The sequence below is a fragment of the Procambarus clarkii genome, chromosome 77, assembly GCF_040958095.1.
Source record: "Procambarus clarkii isolate CNS0578487 chromosome 77, FALCON_Pclarkii_2.0, whole genome shotgun sequence".
In the NCBI taxonomy this organism is placed as follows: Eukaryota; Metazoa; Arthropoda; class Malacostraca; order Decapoda; family Cambaridae; genus Procambarus; species Procambarus clarkii.
The window spans coordinates 18,537,839-18,565,550 of NC_091226.1; the positions used below are offsets into that span (position 1 = coordinate 18,537,839).

At 37.4% G+C, this 27,712-nt stretch overlaps 1 protein-coding gene and 1 pseudogene across 1 annotated transcript; one reads left to right on the top strand and one right to left on the bottom strand.

The window, feature by feature from the left end:
- The window catches only part of LOC123747185 (zinc finger protein 84-like), a 152,892-nt pseudogene that overhangs the window by 106,278 nt on the left and 18,902 nt on the right, over positions 1-27,712 (bottom strand).
- LOC123747153 (uncharacterized) lies at positions 7,575-14,652 on the top strand. Its single transcript, XM_045729173.2, has 9 exons — positions 7,575-7,727; positions 8,496-8,711; positions 10,983-11,212; positions 11,552-11,730; positions 12,113-12,206; positions 12,945-13,277; positions 13,441-13,558; positions 13,983-14,074; positions 14,440-14,652. Exons 1-9 carry the CDS (start codon positions 7,631-7,633, stop codon positions 14,650-14,652), a joined length of 1,572 nt encoding a protein of 523 aa, XP_045585129.2. The 5' UTR covers positions 7,575-7,630.

Consider the following 27,712-nt stretch of genomic DNA (forward strand, 5'->3'; position numbering starts at 1 on the left):
CTCCTTCAACAAGTGAGGCATTATAGGCAAACCAAGCGCTTTCAACAAGTGACGCGCCACAGGCAAGCCAAGCGCTTTCAACAAGTGACGCGCCACAGGCAAGCCAAGCGCTTTCAACAAGTGAGGGCATGCAAGCGCTTCAACAAGTGAGGTGCAAGCAAGCACCTTCAACAAGTGAGGCCTCACAGGCAACCCACATGCCCTCAACCAGTGAGGCTTCAGCAGCTGGCAGTCAAAACTAACTTAGCTTAATGAACTGTACAGTAATTTTAAGTGTTAATTTTAGTGTTGTGTTAGTATAGGTTACGTAAATTGTTAAGAATTTTTAACTTCAAGATGTGTGGCATCAATCAAGAAGACGAACACCAACAAGGTAAGTTGAGGTTTCTAGTTGAATATTTAATAATTGTATGTGGCAAGGCAATTCAAATTATGTTGTTTGTAGTATAAAAATAGTTGGAAATGGTCACTTTTGGACTCGTAGGTAAAAAAGTACCATTATCCGAAAAATGTGATAATCCGGCTGGGGGTCCTTCCCATATAGTCCGGATGATCGAGTGGAGACAGTACTTCTCGCAGAGCTGCAGCTAAATGGCGCCCAGTCGCACCTAACTCTTGATGATGAGCATTAAAATCCCCAGCAATAATTACGTTTTCCTGCGTGGCCAAGGCAAGCACTGCCTCTGCTTCTAGTTTACGTCTAGGGGCTTGTAAACGTTGTATATGAGGAGCTCAATATTAGCCTTATTCACTGTTACTGCTAATACCTCTACTCCATCCCCACATGAAAATGGGTCTATTTTCTTGCTGGGTATGGTGTTCCTGACTAGGGTCATTAACCCTTAAATGGCGCATAGCTTTATACCATTTGACACCCACAGGCGCATACCAAAAAAAAAAAAAAAAAAAATTATTTTTTCTTCCTAACCTGTTAATTTGTGTTCACTGATCATGGGAAAAATAATAAAAAATCGTAAGTGGCATATATTGCCCGGTATAGGGCGGGGAATTCTGGCAAAAAATAGGCGCTGACTCAGCATTCGTCCCAGGCGGTCTGTTGATCGCCAGCTGTCAGGCCGGAGTTGCCACAGAGATAATTACCCAATTATTTCAATCATCATCAGTGAATCATCGCTGTACTCAAAAATATGGTGTGCATATTGTTGATTCAATTATGTTCATCAATCAGTGAACAAATACTTTGTCGGTTATTACACTATAAGCACAGGTTATATATAAGTATCTGCATGTTTTGTTCACTATAGCGAACCACTAAGTAGCTATTATGAGTCAAAAAGTAAGGAGGAGTGACCGCCGTGTACCAGCCAGCCACTCCCGCCCTCCCTCCAGTCATCTGACTCACCCACATTCTCCTCCCACAATAATGTTTTTGCTATAATTCACTATATACAGACGTTATATATAAGTATCTACATGTTTTGTTCACCATAACTGTACATCTAAGCTTGTATGGTGAGTAAAGTCACAAAGACGTACTAGGACCTCACACAGTCAGCTGATGGCTGCCGCCCTCAAGGCCAGACACACTAATATTTCTCCTCCAACAATACTGTGTGGTGTTATTACGCTATATACATATATATATATAATATATATATTTCGCTATATACATTATATATATAAATATCTACCTGTTTTATTCACCATACTTTTACAAATAAACTGGTATGGTGCCCAAAGACCATCGTGGTAACCAGTAAACAACACCGTCGTCTGCACGGTGGCATCGTGCAGACAATGCCACCGCCCTCACCAAAATGGCGGCTCCCAACCTTCTCTTGCTGTTTATACCCTCTATACACACGTTATATATAAGTATCTACATTTGTGTTCACCATAGCGAACCACTAAGCTGGTATGGTGAGTGCAGTCAAAAAAAGGTGGCCACACACAGTCAGAAGACATCGCCACCACCCTCCCTCCTACTGCATTACTCCTCCCTCCATGCAGCACGGTGCTAAATATCACCACAACCCTGCTATTATCAGAACCCTGGTCAGTTTTATCACAGTCAGGGGTCTTCTGTAATAATATCATCGCTACATAATAGCATGAACAAGTATATTTTGGCATTTTTAGGCGATGATGTGGTCACAAGCTGAACAGCAGTGCTGTTAGCTCATGCTGCGTGTGTCAGGCTTGGTTGCTCATTCAATACTGAGGCCAATAACACCCGGGAGTTTGGCCCACGATTTTTATAAAAAATGGCGTCTGTTTACAAGAGCCCTGATGAAGGTGTGGTGAACCCCGTGTATCCGCGAACCGTTTAAATCTTGCGTAGTACTCCAAAGCATCACATGATGCGATGCACAATTTACTGCAAGTCGGTCAAAGCATCATATGATGCGATGCGCAATTGAAGGGTTAATCCTCTGTCTCCCCTGCTCATACGGTATAACATAGTGCTGACATCCAGCTAATCTGAAGGATTTCGTGGCTGGGAAAAGAGTTTCTTCCAAAACGATTATATCTGCTTTCGTGCTGATTGCAGCCTCCTGAAGTGTGTGACTTTTAATTCCAAGACCTTGTATGTTCCACTGCAGTATTCGTAATGGCCAGACGACGGTTTCGGTTGGTGTTGCCTCTTCTACGAGAACTCCTCTTCAGGATCGACCTCTATATTCTCCACCTCGCAAGTCGTGTCGCTGCAAATCGAACTGCATTGATTGTTCATGGTCATCCCCAGCATTGTTGGAATCTGTGCATAACTGTGGTCCATCACTTTGTTGTTAATATTGCTGCATGTCGGACTGCAATGATTGCTCGTGGCTGTTTCTTGTGTTGTTGGAACCTGTGCATCTCTGCTGTTCAATACGTCTTTGTTGGTGTTGTTGCATATCAGACTGCATTGGCTGTTGTTGTCTGTCTCTTGTGTTGTAAGATTCTGTTGATCTTGGGTGGTCACTGTTTCTTGCAGTTGCTTTTGTAAATGTTGATGTTCTGGTGTCTTGACTAGCCGACTGTTGTTGGTAGTCTGTATGTCCATGTTGCGTTGTTTGTCCTCTTGTGCTTTGTCTTGTCTCAGACTGTCTATTTCTTGTGTAACTGTGGTCTGCTGCACGATCTTGTCCATTATCACACAAGTGATTTCTTGAGTCTGTTGCTGTGAGGCGTTCTGCGTCATCTGTAGACAATTGATAATGGTCTCTGCCCTGATCTTCACGATGTTGATGTTGTATGTCAGTTAACCTTGAAACAAATAAAAACAAGAATCAAGATGATCCAAGAGGGTGAAGAAATGATAAAGAGAATGGCAATGGTGGACAGTAGTAACACACTTAAGAATTATTCAATAATAAATACAAATTCATCCTTCACTTATGGTAAAGGAAAGTCTACTTGGAAGGATTCAATTTACATGAGATTAAGATTAGGATATAAATATATCTGGCAATACAGTGTTGATGTCAGTGAAAAAGATAAGGAGTGTAAATTATGTAGTGTGCCGCACGCCCACACCTTAGAACATTATGTATTAGAGTGTCAACTTATTGAAAACTATAGAAATAAGGAAATAAATCGTGTACCACATCAAATTGTTTGGATGTGTGATAATGGTATGATAGACAGTATACTTAGGAGCTACAAGAATTTTGCCCCAAGAGTGTAACAATTATATGCTGTACTTACTATATTAACCTGCAATGTTAAATGGGATTCTTGTAATGTTATTTGTCTATTTGTACTCACTGAATCTGTGCGCCCCTTGAGGGACTTTAAGTAGAGGGGGGTAGAAATAGCCTAAGCTAATCTATCCCTTTGAGATGTATTTCTTGCTTATCTCAATAAACATACTTGAACTTGAACTATGGGGTGCATAATAAAGAATGCAATTGAATTGTTCTCAACGCACAATCAAGAATCCTGGGCGGGACAGAAATGGTTGAGAACATTTAATTTCACCTAATGCGACTGTTCATTTGTCCAGACACCGGCGATGGTGTAGTATTGGCTATTTATTTAACCATTGCTTTCATTTAAAATTTGTTTTCCTTGTAGTTACATTATCGTCTACATCTGTCTTTATTTTGACAAAGACCTATGATGTTACTTTTCATATATGCAAATTAATAATAAAATTGATTGGCTTGTGTGCAGGCCTTCACACTCCCTGAGCAAGCCATCAAGTAACTATAAAAAGGCATATATCTTCACTTTCACTTCAGTTATATTTATGCCAAAGTATTAACATACAGCTTATATGTCTTTCTGATGACATTGAAAACTTCGTTTATTACAATATCTAGATTAAATTAATATTGATCTTCGAAAGATCATAGTTCCCATTGATAGGGAGAGCGTCGGCCAAGAAGCCTTGTTTAAAATATGAATATTTTTCCTCTTTAATAAGGTATAATCTCTGTGATGGATTCACAAAAACTATTTTATCTCTGCCTTTCTGATAACATATACAAATATAATCTTTATTTGTGAATCTTTATTAATTAAGCAATATATCAGAGAGCGTGTAGGGTTCGGTGTTCTATGAACGAAAAGGACATGAGTGGTGTAAATAGCGAACACATACCAACGAATGTTAGTATCTATATAACAAATTTATTGTCCTGTGGAGTTGATTTAACTTCCAGACATTTTTTTTTTAATAAATATTAAATATTTAGTGGCTGTTTATGAAATATTATTATAAATACACATTCTACTTGTTAATATCACCAATTAAATTTGCGACAATTTGAGCCAAGAAGTGCGACGACTGGATCACTGTGTACAAGAGCCTGACATGGCAGCAAACACTCTCCAGGCAACCATATATCTTGGATAAGTCGCTCCACAAAATTGTCGCTTGGACCGTCGACTTCCTATGGCGTCACCTCCCACATATTTACTTCTAATTTCGTTATGAAATTAGATTATTTCAGAGTAAAAATAGGTTTGATCATGTTCTGCGTGTAACACCAACATTATAGTAAGTAAATATACCATATTTCTTCATTACTTACGCAATGCTAGGAGGATTTGGGGACATTAGGGTATCTTGAGATGATTTCGGGGCTTTTTATAATAATAATAATATAATAATAATTTTAGTGTCCCCACGGCCCGGTCCTCGACCAGGCCTCCACCCCCAGGAAGCAGCCCGTGACAGCTGACTAACACCCAGGTACCTATTTTACTGCTAGGTAACAGGGACATAGGGTGAAAGAAACTCTGCCCATTGTTTCTCGCCGGCGCCTGGGATCGAACCCAGGACCACAGGATCACAAGTCCCGCGTGCTGTCCACAGCCGATATGTCCAACAAAGTCATGGAATGAATACTCCAGCCTCATGACAAATCAAAACAATGTGCCATGAATCTGTGACGTCACAGGGTAGAAGGCACTAAAGTGGTGGACTCAGTGGCTGTCTGAATAAAATATATCTTACCTGACAACCCATCCTCCAAATAGACAGTACGTTTTAATACTAAGTGTAATAAGTACATTTTCATACTTACGTATTTAGTACATAAATGCACTTATCGGGCTGTTCCAGTTACCGGCTGGCCTCCCTAGAATATTCTCCCCGAAACGAGGAATACGTTTTCTTTAATGTAACGGGTGTGCTGTTTTCTTTTCTTAATTTTTGCAGATACTCAGTCAATTTTGCTTATACTTGTATACTCGGCCCAAATTTTGCCTTTATAATTTAAGGTATCATGAAAATTGGCCGCTTTTGAGGCAATTAAGCATAGCAGAAGCACAGTCACTGACATTCAAAGGAAAGAAGGAATGAGATAACTATTTAAATCCTTCTAATTTTTGCTCGTTCGTCAATGAGAACTGATGCCAACGCACTGGCCAATAAACTGAATAATACTGGCCACTAAACAATAGATTGATTCATTGGTGATTGATGAAGATTAAGCCACCCAAAAGGTGGCACAGCCTTGAATAGCTCGTAAGTGGATGCCCTCTCTGAGCCATTACCAGTATCAATAGATGATACTGGAGATCTGTGGAGGTGCGATCGCACCCTGCCTGACGGGAGATGTCTCCCGTGACTAAACAATAAACTGAACCTATCATAAAGAAGAATGACGACCATTGACCGTCTAGTGCTCCAACAGAGTGTAACTGTAATTAACAATGCTCAAGTCCTGACCAACAGTCAAATATTAATCCATCAGCCACGAAGCAGAGCGTCTCCCAACATCAGCTCTAGTGCAGGGTCCTGTTGAAAAAAAAATTCCGATTTTACATAGGTTTACCGTGACAGACACTAACAATAGTAGCCTTGAAGAGGAAAGGAAATCGGCAGATTGTCGAAGGTTTGCCTTGATATTTTCCAGCTATACAGTACTTTAAAATTAAAGTTAACAGATGTTTGACTTTTATTCTTCTGTTTCACCAATATTTACCAACCATCGGGATGAATACTTATATGACACAAACTAGACATATTAGTATGAAAAAGAACTAACAATTCTCCAAATAGTAGGACGTGATTCAGTTTTCATGGATATATTCATATTCGGGTGTTCGACTTCAGTTTGGAAATATGAAAAGGCACAGTTTGGTGCATTCAGATGATAAAGCTTTATGACATTAATTACAAATGGCATAAGAAAGAAGCATATATTAGTTATATTTAGAACCTATAACAGAAAATAATTTAAGTAAAACAGTTGATATAAAAAGCTGTATATAATTAAAAGTTGTTAGTTTCATCGCAATGAATGTAAACATGTGATCATTCGTTCAAAAACAATAACACACGTGATCCTAGATTTTGCAGTCATCGGGAGAACAAATCCTTCATGCAAACTGCACCTACTATCAAGAAGAAGAAGATCCTAGATTTGGGTATGGTATGTAAAGTTTTCTCGGCATTTATGTTAATAATTCCTTCATATGTAATATTTTACTAATTGAAAAGAATGCAAATGTTTCATTGCTGTTTAGTTAAATAATTTTCAAAAACTTGTTGCAGTATTAAAGTTTTGCTTGTTATGTGTAGGAAGAATATATTTTACTGCATATTGGTAAACACATTACAATACGTTTTTAGTATGCAGCATGTTGTTTTTATCAATTATGTTTTTTATAATAAGCTTCCTAGAAGGTTGTAACAGATCCCATGAGCACCACACCAGAAACAAATACCTATTTGATATTCCAAGAGTACGACTTAGTTAAACTAGAAATGCTTTACAAATCAAGGGACCTCGAATGTGGCCTTCCTAATTATGTTAAAGACTGTACCTCTCCCAACCAGTTTAAGTTAAAAACTAAGTATACCTAATTAACTCAATGTAACCTACCTCACCCCCAAAATGTCAACCCATCTCTTCTATTTAAAACAATGCTGTTTGTTGACCAAATTGTATTTTATTTTTTTTCTGCCATGTTTCACCCTCCCCCCTCCCTTTTTTTCCATTTTTTTCTTATTTTTTCTCAACACAATTTATACTTTAATCTCTTTTAGTATTAAGTTTTAGTCTTAGTGTTTTTCCTGCCCGAAACACTTTGCGTAATAGTGGCTTTAGGCATTGTATGTACTAGCTCTATCTATAAATCCATCTACTTTTGTATCTTACCTTGTATGTATGTACTTTACCTGAATAAATAATTGTATTTGTAATAGGTAGATGATACAGAAAGCAGTACAATGTCTGTCACAAATCCTTTTACTGCGGCAGCATTAAGACCACAAGTCAGTAGAATAAATATGCCTGGAAGATCGACCCCAGCCAGCATACTAGCAGGTAAAAAAACATTTAATCAGCTTTTGACAAAATTACAAATAAAGATGTGTTATGTTATGTCATTGTGTTAGGTTAGCCTAGCTATTATTTCCAATTTGTTTTTTAATTTGTATTAGTATGCAGTACTAGGCTATTGTATGCAGTATGTATACAGTATACAGTATGTATACAGTATATACAGTATGTATACAGTATATACAGTATGTATGCAGTATATTTTAATTTGTATATAGTATGCAGTACTAGGCTATCTGCCCGAAACGCTTTGCGTAATAGTGGCTTTAGGCATTGTATGTACTAGCTCTATCTATAAAGCCAACAAACTTTGTAAAATCTCTTTATGTATGTACCTTACCTAAATAAAAATTATTATTATTATTATTATTATTGTAACAAATTGGAATGTACAACGTCCAATATTTTTTTGGCAGATTCGTTCTTGGCTCCTGAAAACTATCTACTTACCAGATGTACCAAGAATAACTCCGGACAATAATGATGGTATTGTGTATAAAATCATTTGATTATGGCCTTTATAATACATTAATATCAAAGTTTACAACCTTGTGTAATACAGTAAGTCTTTGTTTTAACTATAACAACAGAATTTTTTTTCTATGCTCAGCATAATTGGCTTGAAATCCATCATCCCATTATAATTTCTATCACTTTGATCATTGGTTTAGACAATTACATCAAAACATTTAATGTAGCTTCTCTTGCTACAGTTATAATGTATCCTATTGAGAATGTATATTTTTTTAATAGAAGGTCTCCAGACACTAGCAATTTTAGCTAAAGAGAACCTTCATCGTGAATATTTGAAAATAAACTCAGCTCTCCAGAAAAAATGTGAATATATGAAGCGAAGTTTAAATATTGAGGACCTAAATTATCTGAAGCCTTCAAACAAGAAAGGAAAAGGAGAAAATTACTGCAGGATTATTGAAATCAATCAAACACAACGTTCAAACTTATCAGAAGGTAATTTTTTATTTAGTTATTTATTCCATGACCCATGTTTGTGTGTTCCTATATCATAGTATAATGATAGGTTTAATTGCTAGTGTAGATTTCATTTTGCCTCAGACTTAAAATTATTTAGGTTTTTGGTGTTTTATTATTCAAAATTTGTTTATAGATAATCCAAGGTTATAGTCAACTTCTCCTTTGAAAACAGATATTTACCTGAATGCCACAAACTCTAGTAGCCTAGAAGAGTACAGGAAGCCCGTGGCTTGTCAAAATTCCCCCCATTTGCCTTTATAATCTTTTTTTGGGTATATTTAGAAATTTAGCACAGTTTTGGCAGTTACAGCTCTGGTGGGTAGGCAGTTCCATGTGTTAATAACCCTCTGGGTCAAAAATAATTTCCTGTTGTCAGCCCTACATTTTGGTTTGTTGAACTTGAAACCGTTGCTCTTTGTTTGTATTACATCTGAACCAAACTAGCCAAACTTTTTTTGATGTCATTGACTGCTTCATATCTGGCAATCTTTCCTTGTGTCTTATGACAGATTAGGCCATGGCTGCCATATTGGTCTGCCCTTGCATAGCCGCAAATACACTGGTGTTCGGTGGAGATAGGGGCAGCGATGGTCATAGACAGCAAAAAAATGTAGATAGTTTACAAATTAAAAATAGATAAAGTGTTGTGGAATTACTATACTTAAAGGTTGATTTTCTGCCAAACAGCCCTTCTGCCTGCTTCTCTTTCACCTCCACACATTCAAAGTTCTAACTTCTCAACTAGTGTACCAACATATACTCAAACATATTTACCAGCTGCAGAACAAACACCAAAATCATTGAATTCTGGTACGTCCCTATTTGAACTATGAAATGTAATATAATCTTAGTACCTAGTATCTACTATATATATATATATATATCATAGTCTAACACATTACTGAAAGCTGTCAGTTGTTCTAGATGCTTATATAATATGTATAAAATACACTTTTATTTATTACATCTATTTGCTCTTGAAGATTTTCCTGACTAATTTAGAATCCCATATTTCAAAGTACTTGCTGCAGAACTGGAGGAAATTTATGATTCTCAAGCAAGCATTTCTGATTGGCAAAAAAGAAGAAAAAATAGTGAGATTAAATGGGGAGAACGTAGGTCAATGTTGTTTAGCTGGACATTGTCGAAGTTGGGTGTTCCAGATAAAGGTAAATAACATCTTTAGTGTGTAATTATGGATAAATTTCAATGTAATTATGAAATGCATGATTAATGTCAATCTCTGAATACACTTAGATGTTTGTCATTTTTAAACTTGGTATACAATATTTCTAAATCCAGTATTACCATTCAAAGTACATAATTACATTATTTTTTGGAAAACCAGGCAAATGTTGTGTACAGTGTAGAAGTTGTGAGGCAAGCATAAAATGTGAAGACTGCTTTCATTTTTTGTGTCATAAATGTGATCAGCAGCAGCATTTTGTAATGCCTTTCCACCAGCGATTCTGCTGGAAAAATGGGTTCTTCGAGCCTTTAGACCCAACACAAACTGTGTGTTCAGATGGGAATGTCATTCACTGGAGTAAGTAATGTACCTGTAGTCTGTTTCTTATACTCATATTTCTATCCTGAACCAAGCAGTGTTTTAAAATTTTATTTAGTTCATGTAATTTTTTTAGTAGTTTTTGTATTGGTCATTTTCCTCATTAATTATTGATTACCTCATTAATTACAGATTTTTAGTTAAATAAATGAATTTTTATTTGTTATTAAATATAAATCTTTCATGTCCAGTTAATGCTAAAAAAATTATTAGTAATTTAAAATGTAATGATTGAAACATGTATTTATTTTGCTGCATAGCTGATCTTGTAAATTTAATTGTTACCAGAGCCTGTTGTACCAGCACATCCACCTAATTCCTGCCCGAACTGCAGAGAGAGCAAGTTCACAACTTTAAGCTCCAATAATTTGTGCATCTTTGTAACTTTAAGTGGTAGGTTACTTTAAGAAACATTTATTTGATACTAGTATTGGTAGCTGGCATTGCTCAGGTGACCCAGGCTACAGTCTTCATCACTATAACCATTTATACTTCACTCTCTTTACCACTGTATCTTCACTTATAAAGACGTATTTATATCACATACCCACATACGTATTTATAACCATACAGAGAATTGTTTATGGGTTGGTTTACACATATATTGATAGCCACACTTGAATCCCTTGCCAAATAAAATTGTTTTACTTCAATTTTTTTTATTTTTTTGTGGGGGGCAGGAAGGTATGATCTGTATACCCCAATATTTAGGTGCAAGTGCGGATATGTAGATGAAGAACTTGGGAAAGCCATGCACCAGTCTGGTTTTTATTCAACTGGAAGAAATAGTAGCACTTTCTACAGCATAAATCTATTGGATTCCTGGCATTTTCTCAAGAGAAGCAGCCCTGGAACTTCTCTTCAGGCATTAGTTAGTGCACTGGAATTATTTGGTGCTTCTCGAGGGCGTGTAAGTTTTCATACCATTACTGTTTTAATAGTGCAAGTATTAAATTGGTGTATAAACTTAAAAACTAAGTTTGTTACTAAGCAAATGCATTGTCATTATTTAAGAAATAGGGTTAAATATTATTAAATTAATAAATAGCATGAATATTCTAAATATATATTTTATATATGTCTAATATCATAAGAAATGGAAATGGATTGCCAATCTTTAACAATTTCTCTTTTTATGTAATGCTCATGTAAGTTTATTTTCATTTCCTGCAGGTATTTATAGTCTGTTGCTTAACATGTCACTGCTTGGCACTTTTTGATAATTACTTACACACATTTTACATCTTAGCATGGTCCCATCAATTTTGAGACAACAAAAAGAGTCTTCTTTGAATGGCGTTTCCATCAGTATCAACTTGGGAGAATAAAAGGAAAATTTGACAAGGGGTGCCCTGCATGTGATACAACACCTGTGGCTGTACATATTGATGGCAACAAGAAACTGTATCGTTACAACAAAGTTGGGAGGTAAATATTCAAGTTAAAATATTTAATGCTGCTCATTATTGTTAAGGTATAATGTAAGGTGTAGTAATATGTTTGTAGTACTATAAACACAGCACTGTATAATATTTATATAGTGTCATGCAACTTTAAATCAGATTTTTTTTAATTGTTAACTGATTACACCTTTATTACTTGCCTTTCAACTTCAGTTGAATTTTTTTATTTGGACTAAGGCTTTACTAATTAAAAAATATTTATTTCACTATATACATTCATTTAGAATAGGAGGGATTATGATGTGAATGCCAGCTTGGGTAGTTGAATTAGTTTTAAGTGAAATGATGTTTAACTGTCATCAAAATGTCTCACACAATGAACATTCATTAATTTAATATCATTCCAGAGGGATCAGAAACTCATATTATTCTGGTGGTATCTTCGCTTGTGACAAAGAAGTTCAAGATCACGTTTCCACTATTCAGAACCTTAAAACTCAAGTAAGAATATTTTTACATCTGTTCGAAAGCCTAAAAATAGGTTTTCAAATAGAAACCTAAGACCTAATACCAGGTTTTTACCCATACAATATTTGAAGAGTACCTTTATATATTAGCTTGAGACATTATCAATAATGTATATTAATTGGACGGTTCCTAACTATATCATGTTCAAAAAAATCTATAAAATATATGGAATGCATATTGAATGATGAAAAATACTAGAAAAAAAATTTCATTTATATATATGTCGTACCTAGTAGCCAGAACGCACTTCTCAGCCTACAATTCAGGGCCCGATTTGCCTAATAAGCCAAGTTTTCCTGAATTATTATATTTTCTCTAATTTTTTTCTTATGAAATGATAAAGCTACCCATTTCATTATGTATGAGGTCAATTTTTTTTAATTGGAGTTAAAATTAACGTAGATATATGACCGAACCTAACCAACCCTACCTAACCTAACCTATCTTTATGGGTTAGGTTAGGTAGCCGAAAAAGTTATGTTAGGTTAGGTAGGTTAGGTAGTCGAAAAACAATTATTTCATGAAAACTTGGCTTATTAGGCAAATCGGGCCTTGCATAGTAGGCTGAGAAGTGCGTTCTGGCTACTAGGTACGACATATATATATATATATATATATATATATATATATATATATATATATATATATATATATATATATATATATATATATATATATATATATATATATAATTTTACTTTTGTCCAACAGAGTAGCCATATGTGTGGAGTGTCGACATTGAAAGCTGCCAAAAATAAACCTGTTTCATTTAGAAGTTTGGATGAAACCGGCATAAGCATGGCTTCCTGTCGACATGGAATTATTCTTGCTGCATTAAATATGTATCAGGGAGAGCTCTACAGTTATGCCCACTATTTGCAAATGAACTGTTTACAAAATGTGTCCTTCATATGCCAGGATATCATCTGTAAATACTGGCCATGGGCCTTAAAGATTTCATCAAGAGAACAGAAGTTCTCACTTGGGCAAGGAAAGCCTTTTTTAGGAGTCCTACATGCCAAAGGACATTCTTGGTATTGTCAGGTAAATAATCTAATACTGTAATAATATTTTGACTTCGTTTTACTGTAAGTTGGAAAATATAATTTCTTTTAAACTCTTATATGTAAGGATTTATCTATGTTAAATGCAAATTGTTAATACAGTAGGTAGTTTTTAACAAACGAGTTATGCTATTATGTCAAAGGTTTTGTATGGAGGGCGGTGGCAAGAAGGAAGTGGCCTGACATCTGGGGAGGAGGCAGAGCAAGTATTTTCCTACCTTTCAAGATATAACAACAACACTAAGAACATGCTTAAAGCTGGTATGTGTTAATTTTTGTTTAATCTAGTTCTAAATTTTGTACCTTTCAATCAAATCAGTACAATGGTAATATTTGATGGTTATATATATCCAGATAATGTTATAAAATAATATAAGAATATAGGAAATTGCAGAAAGGCATTTTGGCTCATATAAAGTAGCATTATACTCATATGCAACCAACATATACATGTATAATCCTTGTTTGAAAAATCAAGTTGTCCCTGTTTTTATGCTTTCTTTCACATCCTGATATTTTTAATCTTATTACTCTACCACTATTTTTGAGCTCTTTGTTTCCTCTGAAATAACAATTAATTCATTCCACTTAAGACAGCATCAATATCATCATCCTTTTACTTTCCAATCAGTATTTTGAGACAGAGTATTAAGATGTCAATGAATAACTAAATTTATTTCCACAGAGCGTACAGAAGAACTGACAGAGGGGGCACTCTTTTGGAATCACAGAAAAATTAATGGAATGCCTCGGGCATTAGTTGCCAGATTCAGAAAGGTATTAACATATGAATTGTTCTATACAATGAAAATATAGAATTATATATAAATATACAATTGTTCTATACAATGAATCAAGTGTATATACATGTTTTTATTTATCTTTAATCTTATTATAAGACACTAATGGTATTTTCTTCTCATAGACAAAGTAAAATTGGATAAAAACCCACTTGTGTATTTGGGAAATTTATGTAAAGAATTACACCAAGTCTTTCACACACTCCTTGGTGCTTTGTCAAGGTCTGAATCTGAAAAACACATACTCAGACCTTGACAAAGCACTAAGGATAGTTCCAAAGACTTTCTTTAACTCTGAACATAAATTTTACAATAAATATGATGGCATTTATTTTTAAATAGGCCACAGAGACAGCTGCAGCAGTTTCAAATGAGATTCACAGGCTTAATGTCCCAGAATCTGTTATTGAGAAATGGAGATCAGAATTACTGATCATTGCAAGATCCTTAAATAACAGATCCTCTGCCAATAACATTGAGCATACTATCGAGGCATATGGAGAGAATATAAGGCATCGCAAAAATCAGATTACCATTTATGCAGGTAGACATTAATTGCTTTTTTGTTTGTTCACTGAAACCTAAATATTAATACAGTACACAGTTGTTAAATTAGTTTTTCTATGTAAAATACTATTGGTGCAAATCAAATATTTGATAACAACCTGAAACTTTACAGTTTCATCTAAAATGAGAGCTGTATTGAGAAACAAAAATGAAGTTGAGAAAAAAAACTACGAGATCTCATAAAAATCTACAATCAGAACCATCCGGATTTGTCTGAAGCAGATGTTTTAACTGGCATCCTTCCATGGCACAATTTATTGCTTCATCAAAACACAAGTGGTATTTACACAAGATCTAATGATTCATTAGTTTTCTCAGCATTTTCAAATATTTATATATTATTTGTATTAATTGTACTTTTATAATGGAAAGACTGCAATACCATTAAATTGAGTTTGTTTTCTAAAGGTAAATTTTATAGATACAATTTTTAATGATGTTTAATTCACAAATGATTCCCATTATCATAATTTGTCAATCACATACTGTATTTTCATTTTGCATTATAGTGTCCCTGACTGAAAAAGAAGTGCAGTGGAAAAGTTTGAGCTCCAGAAGAGATGTAGAGAGGAGGAATCACTAACCATTCAAGAAATGATAACATGGTTACAGTACTACAAAAAGAAAAGGGACAAAATACCCGAGTATATTCAAGAATTACAATGTGATTCTTTCCCTTCATGTCTCTGCAAGGTAAGAAATTCAAAATACTTTTTACAATTTAGATCTTCAAAACACTCAACTCACTTAAATGTGTTCAATTAGTCAGAGTAATATTGCCATCACCTTTCACATTTAAACTATGAAACACTTCCATTTTCAAGAGTGGTACTGTGGAGAATATGGCTTTTATTAATATTTGTATCCTTTTGTTTTACTTAATCTATACTTTTATATATTTGCATTATGTACAACTAAATAGGTACAGTATATATTTGACTCTAAGATGTTTTAAATATTATATTCCAGGATTCTAACAAGTACACCATTGAAAACCCAATTCTGTCAATAGAAGAGAAACGTGGATTATTGGCTCTTCTCAATCAGGGTCAAAAGCAATGTGCTGACAAGCTTACTGAAGCCAAACATTTATTTAGTTCCTACCAGCCAAATGAGGTCTATGAGCCTTTCTTGGAGCTCTTAGAAAGTGATGAAGATGAAGACATGTATTTACAAAATGAATAGATACAAATGAACAAATCCACAAGGGCCATGATGAGGGTTCGAACCTATGTCCGAGAGGATCCCACACGAGCCTTAATGGACTGTGTTACGACAAGGCAAAAGAATTCCAACCGAGAGTTCAACTGACCTCAATCATAGATTTAAGGCATCACGCTATTGTGATTTCTGTGTTTAACAAATAGATACAAGATAGGCTTTTAAATTTTTAAATTTTTACTTACTTTTGTCCTGTTGCTTGGTTACATGAATTGACCACACAAATTATGTTGCTTAGTTACAGAGATTCTTATAACTACATGAATTTTGTTGTTCATTTATAAGCCCATTATGTGCCTCTAAAAATTTCCACTGCCACTCACAGGATGGGTATGTTGTGCATAATAAATAAACTAAACTAATATTTTATATGCATATACTTTTGTCTTTTAATACAATAAAACTGGATTATATTAACACTTTCGCTCTATCTGAACGCGCCGGCGCGTCCGGTTTCGTCTAACGTAAACGCATAGTGGACATAAAGTTATATCAACTTTTAAAATATTTGTATAAAATTCAATTTTTATCCGATTTACTTTGGGTTTGTTTTAAACTGCGCGCTATGAGGCTCTCTTTCTCACCACTAGGCTGCATGGTACAATAAGTTCATGAAAGGTGTGGATAACTTCGATCAAATGGTATTTTGTCCCAAACGGGTTGCAGGTGGGTGACTTTAGCCGTTTATACTGGTAATGCTTCCCCCATTTCATGTATTATATGCATATGTCTGTTTAGGGAATTTTATTCCGATCAATATACAACCAAAAATAACTGTGTGCAACAAGTATAAACTTGACAAACATAACAAAAGTAAAAACATTTCGTGTGTGTTTGACGCTCACTGATATGTTCCAGCGTTGTTTTATATTTGGCGCTATTCTAACTTACGCTTTGTTGATATTTTTTACCTATGGGCACATAGAACATTCTATTGCGAACACATTGACACAAAAATGAATGACGTACATAGAAAATTAATGTCATGAGAGTGAAATAAGTATAAACTTTCAAAGCGCCGTGCGTCGTCCCGTCACCGATACCGGGTAACAATTTCACCACTTCCCACACTCTTGCGGGCGGGCCGCAATCATTATTCTACGCTTATATTCATATCACCGTGTTGGGAATTTCATTGCGAGTCCATTGATACCAAAATTAACGCTGTAGAACAAGTGTGGAGGTGATTACAATCCCAAGAGTAAAAACATTTTGTTGCTGATGGGCGCTCACGGCGAGTCATCTTCGTAGTTATTTATTTGGTGCTGGTATCCCTATACGTTTCGTGACTTTTTTTACTGATGTTCTTCTAGAGAATTTTATTGCGAACACGTTGGTACCAAAATGAAATACGTAGCATGAGAACTAAGGTCAGAAGAGTAAAAAGAGTATACACATTTTTGTTTTTACGCTTAAGCGATAAAAACGCAGCGCGCACATTCGGTTGGCTGAGTGACCTTTGCGGAGAGCGCGAAAGTGTTAAAATATTTTCCTCATGCAGTGTTTTTCTCAGCCCTCTGAAACTATCACTGGAAAAAAAAAAAAAAAAAGTGGTAGCCAAGAGGAGGATTCGAACCCCTCACTTGGTACTCTCTAGCTAGCACTGTAGACCACCATGCAACTACTTTGTGAAAATTAATGCCACCTGGGATACCACTGAACCCTCTGATTAAATCCAATTCTCAATGATACATCACATCAATATGATTTCATAATACAAAGGCATGCATACTCTCAATATAAAATACCTTAAACACTCAAGTGAGTGTTGTGTATTGATGTGTGATTTAAAAGTTGAGTAGGTATGGAGGACAAGTACTGGGCTTTATTGTTTGGGATGGTAAAAAATCAAGTCAAAATGTTTATTCAGGTAAATGTACATACATAGATGAGTTACAAACATAATGTTGGATTTATAGATAGAGCTAGTGCATACAATACCTAAACCCATTAATGTGCACAGCGTTTTGGGCAAGGTTTGGGTGTCACATTTCATGATTGCTTGAGAGAGGGGAAAGGAAAGAGAGAAATGGGGAGATGGAGGCAACAGGTATTTGAGGCTGAAATACGCAGAGTAGAAAGCTTTCAATAGAAATAGCAGCAGTAAAAATTCGTCCTGAAGTGTCATAAAGGACAGGGGTCGTAAGAAGACTTTGAGAAGACTGCCTACAGATATCATAAGGACTTCCAACCATTCGCCGTGCTGGAGGACGAATGAACGTCGTCATTCCTTCATTTTCTAGTGTGTGGATTGGTCAACATAAGGGAGGAATCCTGATTATATGTGGCATATTGTTACGGCCCTCTCGGGACGCAACGGGGTTCTTACTCTGATGTTGTTAGAGGAAGTTGTATCCGACCCCAAGCCAGTAGTGGCTTTCAAGGGATGTGATCCGTGACGCAAGTAACTTAAAGGGGGTAGGGAAAGAAAGTTAAGAACTTAAGATTATAATTATTCCCATCACCAAATAAATAGTATATAAAAGTGCACAGGGGGAGGGGTATTAACACTGTACAGGGGAAAATACACAATTGTTGTCTTCTGCTGAAGACTCTGGTGCAAAACTCTCGGAGCTGAGTCCTCGGTGCTTCTTCGTGGCCTCACAACGAATTCTTCTGAGAAGTTGAGTCTACCCTGGCCACAGGTCAGCCAAAACACAGGTCCACTGGGGGCACCGCCGTGGAGGCCGTCAACCACAAATCCAGCCGGTCTGCTGGCAGGTTCCGGAACCGCAACGCTGGTCAGGCCACTCCACGAACGATATTAGGGTAACGCCCTAGACAGGAGTCTCGTGTGATATCACAAATCACTCTCCTGTCCTCAGTACCCCAGTGGATGATCGTCTCCAGCAGTCGGCCCCGGGTAATCCTTCTACTGTCACTCCACTGACAGGGTAACACCACAGTGTTCTTCCGGGAAGCGACTTCACAGCTGCTGCAGCAAAGCACAAGGTATGGAGACGGCTGCCTCGGGTAGACTGACTCAACCTTCATCACAGCAGTCCCAGGTCGACTCTGTAAGCAGACACGTCATCAATAACTGGGACACACTAAGGCACCTCACTTACAGGCTCAGACACAAACGCCCACCTATCCACTCCATAGATGGCGCTGGTGTCTGAGCACCACCTCACCAGAGGTCAGCAGCGGCTGTGCTGAGCGCTGAACGGGACTGGAAGCTGGCCCTCGTAGCCAGTATACGTCGTCCTCACCAGGTGTCGTCGTCCGTTTGGAGGGGGTTTCGGGAGCTGACCCACAGATGGCGCGGTCGTCAAAGCTCCGGGCTCAGACGCTGGATCCGGGTTCGTAACACATATTTAGTCGAGCATACAGACGTATGTAGGTGAAACCTTGCTGAACAATGGTGTGAGTTGAGCGCACTGAGAGTCGGTACAGTATCTCGCAAGTGTGTTCTAGACCACACTTGAAAGTAGATTAGTTAATATTTGCTATTCTGCTGCTTATATGCTCTTGGCAACAAAGTAAGGTGTAGTAGAGGGGATAGTAGTAATAATAAGAACTGCAGAGGGCCTATTGGCCCATACGAGGCAACTCCTATTATAACCACCGAATGAGAAGGAGATAGTAATAGGAATAAGAAGAGGATAGGAAGGGAGCGTAGGAGCAGACAATGAACAGAAAAAGGGAGAAGTGAGAAAGTTATGTTCTGGTCTTGTGCTTACACTCATGGTGGGTAGAGTAAATAGTTCCGTGATTTGGGTGTTCATGGTAGGTTGTTCTATTCTTATGTGAATTGCTTCAAGAATTTGTAATCTACCCACCATCAGGCTTGTTCGCATTATATATATATATATATATATATATATATATATATATATATATATATATATATATATATATATATATTAGTATATTTTGGTAGCAGTCTTTCCTGTAGACATATATTATTAAATATGACCGAAAAAGTAAGATTAATAATTCTAACACAAATTTTCTCAATCTTTCGTACATTTCTTTTCACTGTTGGAGGTAAATCAAAAATCAATTCTCCAAAATTCATTTTTATTTCTAGTCTGACGCGACACGAGCGCGTTTCGTAAAACTTATTACATTTTCAAAGACTTTAGTTCACAAATACACAACTGAATAGAACTTACGCATCTCCGATTTTATATCTACATTTGAGTGAGGTGGAAGGGGTGATGTGGCATTAACACAAGACAGAACAAGATGTGGCATTAATAGGGTATTAATTTCATCAACACAAGACAGAACAAGAGTATTAATAGGGTATTAATTTCATCAACACAAGACAGAACACGAAACAATGGATATTGAATAGAAGTGTTTGTAGAAAGCCTATTGGTCCATATTTCTTGATGCTCCTATATTGGAGCGGAGTCTTGAGGTGGGTAGAATATAGTTGTGCAATAATTGGCTGTTGATTGCTGGTGTTGACTTCTTGATGTGTAGTGCCTCGCAAACGTCAAGCCGCCTGCTATCGCTGTATCTATCGATGATTTCTGTGTTGTTTACTAGGATTTCTCTGGCGATGGTTTGGTTGTGGGAAGAGATTATATATTCCTTAATGGAGCCCTGTTGCTTATGCATCGTTAAACGCCTAGAAAGAGATGTTGTTGTCTTGCCTATATACTGGGTTTTTTGGAGCTTACAGTCCCCAAGAGGGCATTTGAAGGCATAGACGACGTTAGTCTCTTTTAAAGCGTTCTGTTTTGTGTCTGGAGAGTTTCTCATGAGTAGGCTGGCCGTTTTTCTGGTTTTATAGTAAATCGTCAGTTGTATCCTCTGATTTTTGTCTGTAGGGATAACGTTTCTATTAACAATATCTTTCAGGACCCTTTCCTCCGTTTTATGAGCTGTGGAAAGGAAGTTCCTGTAAAATAGTCTAATACAGTGGTACCTCGGAATGCGATTGTCCCTGTATGCGAGGTTTTCGGAAGGCGAGGAGTATTTACTCCAAAAATTTGTCTCAGAAGGCGAGGGTTACTTCGGGACGCGAGTTTGTTGATACGCGTACAGGCCGACCTAGCGCGTGGTGGTTCGGCGATCGTCGCCCCTCCGCCCCTCAGTTTACCATTGTCTCGCGCTCAGTGACTACCCCCACATCAATTCTTCTCGCGGATTTTCAGTGTTTTGTTGGATTTTTGGTGATTTGTCTATACAATTTGTTATTATATATCTCACCATGGGTCCCAAGAAATCCAGTGGTAAGGATAAAGGCCAGAAAGCTCATGTGAGGATGACAATAGAGGAGAAACAAGAGATCATTCGGAAGCATGAGAACGGTACACGTGTTGTTGAACTTTGTAGGCAGTACAACAAAGCCACATCAACAATATGCACTATACTTAAGAAGAAAAATAAGATTATGGGTGCTAAAGTGGCAAAAGGAGTAAGAACATTAACGGCACAAAGACCACAAATACTTGAAGAAGTGGAAAAGTTGTTATTAATTTGGATACACGACAAGGAGTTGAGGGGTGATAGTGTTTCGGAGGCCATTATTTGTGAGAAAGCCAGGGTGTTGCACAAAGACCTTCTAAAGAATACCCCTGCAACGAGTGATGCAGATAAGAAAGAGTTTAAGGCAAGCAGGGGCTGGTTTGAAAAATTTAGAAAGAGAAGTGGTATCCATAGTGTTACAAGGCATGGGGTTATGTGATGTGATTATGGAAGGGGACTCCCCTTCCAAACAGTAACTCCTCTCCTCCTCCCCCCTCCTCACCATCTTCCATACGCTTACAGCACTCGACAGCAAGGTAAGTAATAACTGGAACAGAGTTTTGTAGGTTTATTTAGATGAATTAGGTATAAAAATTTAGTTTGATGTGGGGTTTTTGGGGTAGTCAGGAACGGATTAATTCATTTCCCTTTATTTCTTATGGGGAAATTCACTTCGGAATGCGAGTTTTCGGAAGGCGAGGCGTCTCCAGGAACGGATTAAACTCTTATTCTGAGGTATGCCTGTAGGGGGTATAGGTGTTGTGTTAGTTGTCTCTTCAGAGGTTGCATGGCTTTTCACTTTCCTTCTTATGATGTCTTCGACGAAACCATTGGAGAAGCCGTTATTGACTAGGACCTGCCTTACCCTACAGAGTTCTTCGTCGACTTGCTTCCATTCTGAGCTGTGGCTGAGAGCACGGTCGACATATGCGTTAACACTCCTCTTGTACCTGTCTGGGCAGTCGCTGTTGGCATTTAGGCACATTCCTATGTTTGTTTCCTTAGTGTAGACTGCAGTGTGGAAACCTGCAGTGTGAAAAGAAAGGATGGGAAGCTGCCCTTTCTAGATGTAACAGTCATGGAAAAGGGCGGAGGTTTCCACACTGCAGTCTACACTAAGGAAACAAACATAGGAATGTGCCTAAATGCCAACAGCGACTGCCCAGACAGGTACAAGAGGAGTGTTGTTAACGCATATGTCGACCGTGCTCTCAGCCACAGCTCAGAATGGAAGCAAGTCGACGAAGAACTCTGTAGGGTAAGGCAGGTCCTAGTCAATAACGGCTTCTCCAATGGTTTCGTCGAAGACATCATAAGAAGGAAAGTGAAAAGCCATGCAACCTCTGAAGAGACAACTAACACAACACCTATACCCCCTATTAGACTATTTTACAGGAACTTCTTTTCCACAGCTCATAAAACGGAGGAAAGGGTCCTGAAAGATATTGTTAATAGAAACGTTATCCCTACAGACAAAAATCAGAGGATACAACTGACGATTTACTATAAAACCAGAAAAACGGCCAGCCTACTCATGAGAAACTCTCCAGACACAAAACAGAACGCTTTAAAAGAGACTAACGTCGTCTATGCCTTCAAATGCCCTCTTGGGGACTGTAAGCTCCAAAAAACCCAGTATATAGGCAAGACAACAACATCTCTTCCTAGGCGTTTAACGATGCATAAGCAACAGGGCTCCATTAAGGAACATAATCTCTTCCCACAACCAAACCATCGCCAGAGAAATCCTAGTAAACAACACAGAAATCATCGATAGATACAGCGATAGCAGGCGGCTTGACGTTTGCGAGGCACTACACATCAAGAAGTCAACACCAGCAATCAACAGCCAATTATTGCACAACTATATTCTACCCACCTCAAGACTCCGCTCCAATATAGAAGCATCAAGAAATATGGACCAATAGGCTTTCTACAAACACTTCTATTCAATATCCATTGTTTCGTGTTCTGTCTTGTGTTGATGAAATTAATACCCTATTAATACTCTTGTTCTGTCTTGTGTTGATGAAATTAATACCCTATTAATGCCACATCTTGTTCTGTCTTGTGTTAATGCCACATCACCCCTTCCACCTCACTCAAATGTAGATATAAAATCTGAGATGCATAAGTTCTATTCAGTTGTGTATTTGTGAACTAAAGTCTTTGAAAATGTAATAAGTTTTATGAAACGCGCTCGTGTTGCGTCAGACTAGAAATAAAAATGAATTTTGGAGAATTGATTTTTGATTTACCTCCAACAGTGAAAAGAAATGTACGAAAGATTGAGAAAATTCGTGTTAGAATTCGTGTTAGAATTATTAATCTTACTTTTTCGGTCATATTTAATAATATATATATATATATATATATATATATATATATATATATATATATATATATATATATATATATATATATATGTGTGTGTGTGTGTGTGTGTTTCATTGAATATGACCGCATATTCTGTATTTATTATTTTCTGGTTTAGGGCTTCTATCCCTCTAACTATTTTCTTAGCATCAGGGCTTAATTGAAATTGGAGTTCTCCAAAACTCATTTTCGTACTTTTAAGGTGAAGAAAAGAAGTGATTTACTATAGATTTGATTGATTGATAAAGATTAAGCCACCCAAGAGGTGGCACGGGCATGAATAGCCCGTAAGTGGTACAATTTTTTTTTTCTCAGTATTCTGAGGTTGCATTTAACCATCAAGCTGTTATCGCGGGGGAGGATACTGCTTCACAGTCTTTATGAGGGGTATCCAGCTGCTGGACACCTTTGTTGACCAAGAGAGTGGCTGTGTTGATGGCTTCAGGGTGACCACTGCATGATTCAGGAACTCTTAAAGCTCTTCTAAGGTCATTGGTTGCTTCACATTCCAGAAGATAGTGAAGTAATGGCTTTTCTGTGACAGTTTGGCAGAAGATGCACTCTCTCTGTCGGGGTTCACCAATCTCCCAGTTGCATCTGTAACCTAGACGTAGTCTATATAGCCTAACTGCTATTTCCCTGTGGATTCCTTTTGGGATATTTAACCTTTTTAATTTGGTTGCCTGAAGATACCATGTTGCAGATGGCGAACCTTCAGCTATTCTCTGGTGCAGGTAGGCTTTGTTGAGATGTGAGAGTTTTTTGGTGATGATGTTTTTTTATGTTCTCTAGGCTGGGTTAAATTGTTTTATGTATCACTGGATGACGAGTTGCCAATTTAGCAATTTCATCAGCTTTTTCATTTAATGGGATTCCAATATGGGATGGGATCCAGTTTAAAGTTATGTTGAGTCCTTTGCCTTTAGCGACTGCTCCAAGATACAAAATGATGGTAATTATTTCCACATTATCTTTCACCTGTTTTTGTCCTAGTATTTGAAGTGCAGCTTTTGAGTCTGTGTGTATGATTGCATTTTGAGTGTTTTGTGCAATCACATATGCGAATGCCTGTTGTATGGCAAACAGCTCAGTTTGGGTTGATGATACTAGTCCTCCCAGTCTCCAATATGCCTGTACGCTGGTCGTGCAAAGAGCAGCGCCAGCACTCTCATTTTCTGTGTCCACCGATCCGTCTGTGAAGATGTGGGTGGCTCCTGCTACTGCTATGCTATACATTTGCCCGAAACGCATTGCGTAATAGTGGCTTTAGGCATTGTATGTACTAGCTCTATCTATATATCAATCCATTAATGTAACATCACTTGTATGTATGTACCTTACCTGAATAAACATATTTATTATTTATTTATTTATTTGCTCTTCTATTATGCGCCTTAGGATTGTCGGATCATAGGCAGCCTTTTTCATTGGGAGACTTTCTATTACTATTTTGAAAGTAGGCTCTTCCCACGGCGCGGAAGGAGTATAATTTGGGTGTGGATGATCACCCTCTTTATCAAGAATCATGTTTTTTAAATGAAGTCTGTTTAGGACTTTTCCTGCTCTTGCAACCCAAGAGTTTCCATTGTTTTGGCCTAGTCCAACCACCAAGGCCTGCCGTACTGGGATTGGATCAGAAGAAATAATTATCTTACTGATAATTGTAGCTGTCCTTTGTGATATTCTTTCTTGTAGAGAGGGCAAACCCGTCTCCAGTCTAAGAGTTTAGAGCCTGGTCCACATGGGGGCTCCCAGTGCAGCTCTCATAGCATTGTTTTGGGCAACTTCAAGCTTTTTCCACTGTTGGTGTGATAGATTTGTGAGTGCAGGTGCGGCATAATCGATCACTGATCTGACTGCCTGTACATAGTATGTGCGAAGGACTTGCAGATTGGCTCTTCCAGAAAGGGAGGTTAGCGACCTGAGGATTGCCGTCCGGGCCGCAGTTCGCTCTCTCAAGTAAGTGACCTCAGCATTAAAATTCATGTGTGTGTCCAGGATGATTCCTAGATACTGATAGGTGTCGACCCATTCTATTGGTTGACCCTGTACTGTGAGTTGGATGTTGGGCTTCGCTATTTTTATGGGCATGGCCTTTGACTTTGAGGGGTTGAGTTTGATCCCAATGTAAGCGTTGTATACATGTACACTTGCCCCCGCGAAGGATGTAACCTTCAATGTAAGTACATAGGTATGACGTCGACCAAGCTGACGAGGCATTTGACATGCCATCTTCAATCCGGTGCCCCTAGGAATCACATGAGACAAGCCCATAACATTACTCTAACAAGAGAAATGTTGAACAAGAATACCTGCATAATAGACAAAACCCAAGATGCAAGAAGATTACAAATTCTTGAGGCAATTCACATAAGAATAGAGCGACAAACCATGAACACCCAAATCACGGAACTATTTACTCTACCCACCATGAGAGTAAGGACAAGACAAGAACATATCGATGCCAACACAGAAAACAATGTCCAACATAATAGGCCAATTACACTGGATTAATCTTTGTGTTTAGATAGGAGCTGCCTCGAATGGGCCAATAAGCCTTCTGCAGTTGCCTCTATGTTTCACCTCACATTTATCCCTTATGTATCCCCCCATGTTTTCACCTTTATTGTATTATCACCTGACCCAGTGCGGGTATAAAATCAACTAGTATTGTAAGATCTGTTCACTTGAGAATGAACCATGGAGGTTCGAAATGTTGTGCAAATTATATAAATAAGTGTAATACACTCTATAGTAAATCACTTCTTTTCTTCACCTTAAAAGTACGAAAATGAGTTTTGGAGAACTCCTATTTCAATTAAGCCCTGATGCTAAGAAAATAGTTAAGAGGGATAGAAGCCCTAAACCAGAAAATAATAAATACAGAATATGCGGTCATATTCAATGAAACATGTTTGAAAGAAAACCTGCTGCCAGTACACACCAATATATATATATATATATATATATATATATATATATATATATATATATATATATATATATATATATATATATATATATATATATATATACAGTGCTTCCTCAGACTAACGAACCCCGCTCTATCGAATTCCCGGAAGAGCCGAACAAATTGAATTCGGTACCAAATGTTCAGTGGAACATACAAATGTTCGATTAAGTGAGGAATGTTCGTCCAAGCGGTCACCGAGGCCGAGCGTCAGAGCTGGCTGTCATCAACTATGATTCACCAGAGTGTAAACAGTTATGTAGTGTTTTATTATCCCTACGCATTGTTTCTAGGGAGAAATGGTGATAAAAATGGTGATAAAATGGTGTCAGGGGGGCATTGGTGAGAGAGTTGTTGTCAGGAGGCAACACGTGCTCCCCCGCCCCTACCCTCCTTCCTCCACCTGACCACAGAGACCACTCACTCTCCTCTCATCGTCAGATGCCAAGAGTCAATTTAATGATAATTATCGCATTATCTACACTGAAAATAGCCTTTTTATTAGAAAAATGTCATATTGGAGAAATAATAATGGTGAAAATTGTAATATATACAGTACATATTTTAAACAGTTTGAACACATTTCCTTTTCACAGAATTTTTAACACTTTCGCGCTCTCCGCAAAGGTCACTCAGCCAACCGAATATGCGCGCTGCGTTTTTATCGCTTAAGCGTAAAAACAAAAATGTGTATACTCTTTTTACTCTTCTGACCTTAGTTCTCATGCTACGTATTTCATTTTGGTACCAACGTGTTCGCAATAAAATTCTCTAGAAGAACATTAGTAAAATAAGTCACGAAACATATAGGGATACCAGCACCAAATAAATAACTACGTAGATGACTCGATGTGAGCGCTCATCAGCAACAAAATGTTTTTACTCTTGGGATTGTAATCACTTCCACACTTGTTCTACAGCGTTAATTTTGGTATCAATGGACTCGCAATGAAATTCCCAACACGGTGATATGAATATAAGCGTAGAATAATGATGCAGCCCGCCCGCAAGAGTGTGGGAAGTGGTGAAATTGTTACCCGGTATCGGTGACGGGACGACGCACGGCGCTTTGAAAGTTTATACTTATTTCACTCTCATGACATTAATTTTCTATGTACGTCATTCATTTTTATGTCAATGTGTTCGCAATAGAATGTTCTATGTGCCCATAGGTAAAAAATATCAACAAAGCGTAAGTTAGAATAGCGACAAATATAAAACAACGCTGGAACATATCAGTGAGCGTCAAACACACACGAAATATTTTTACTTTTG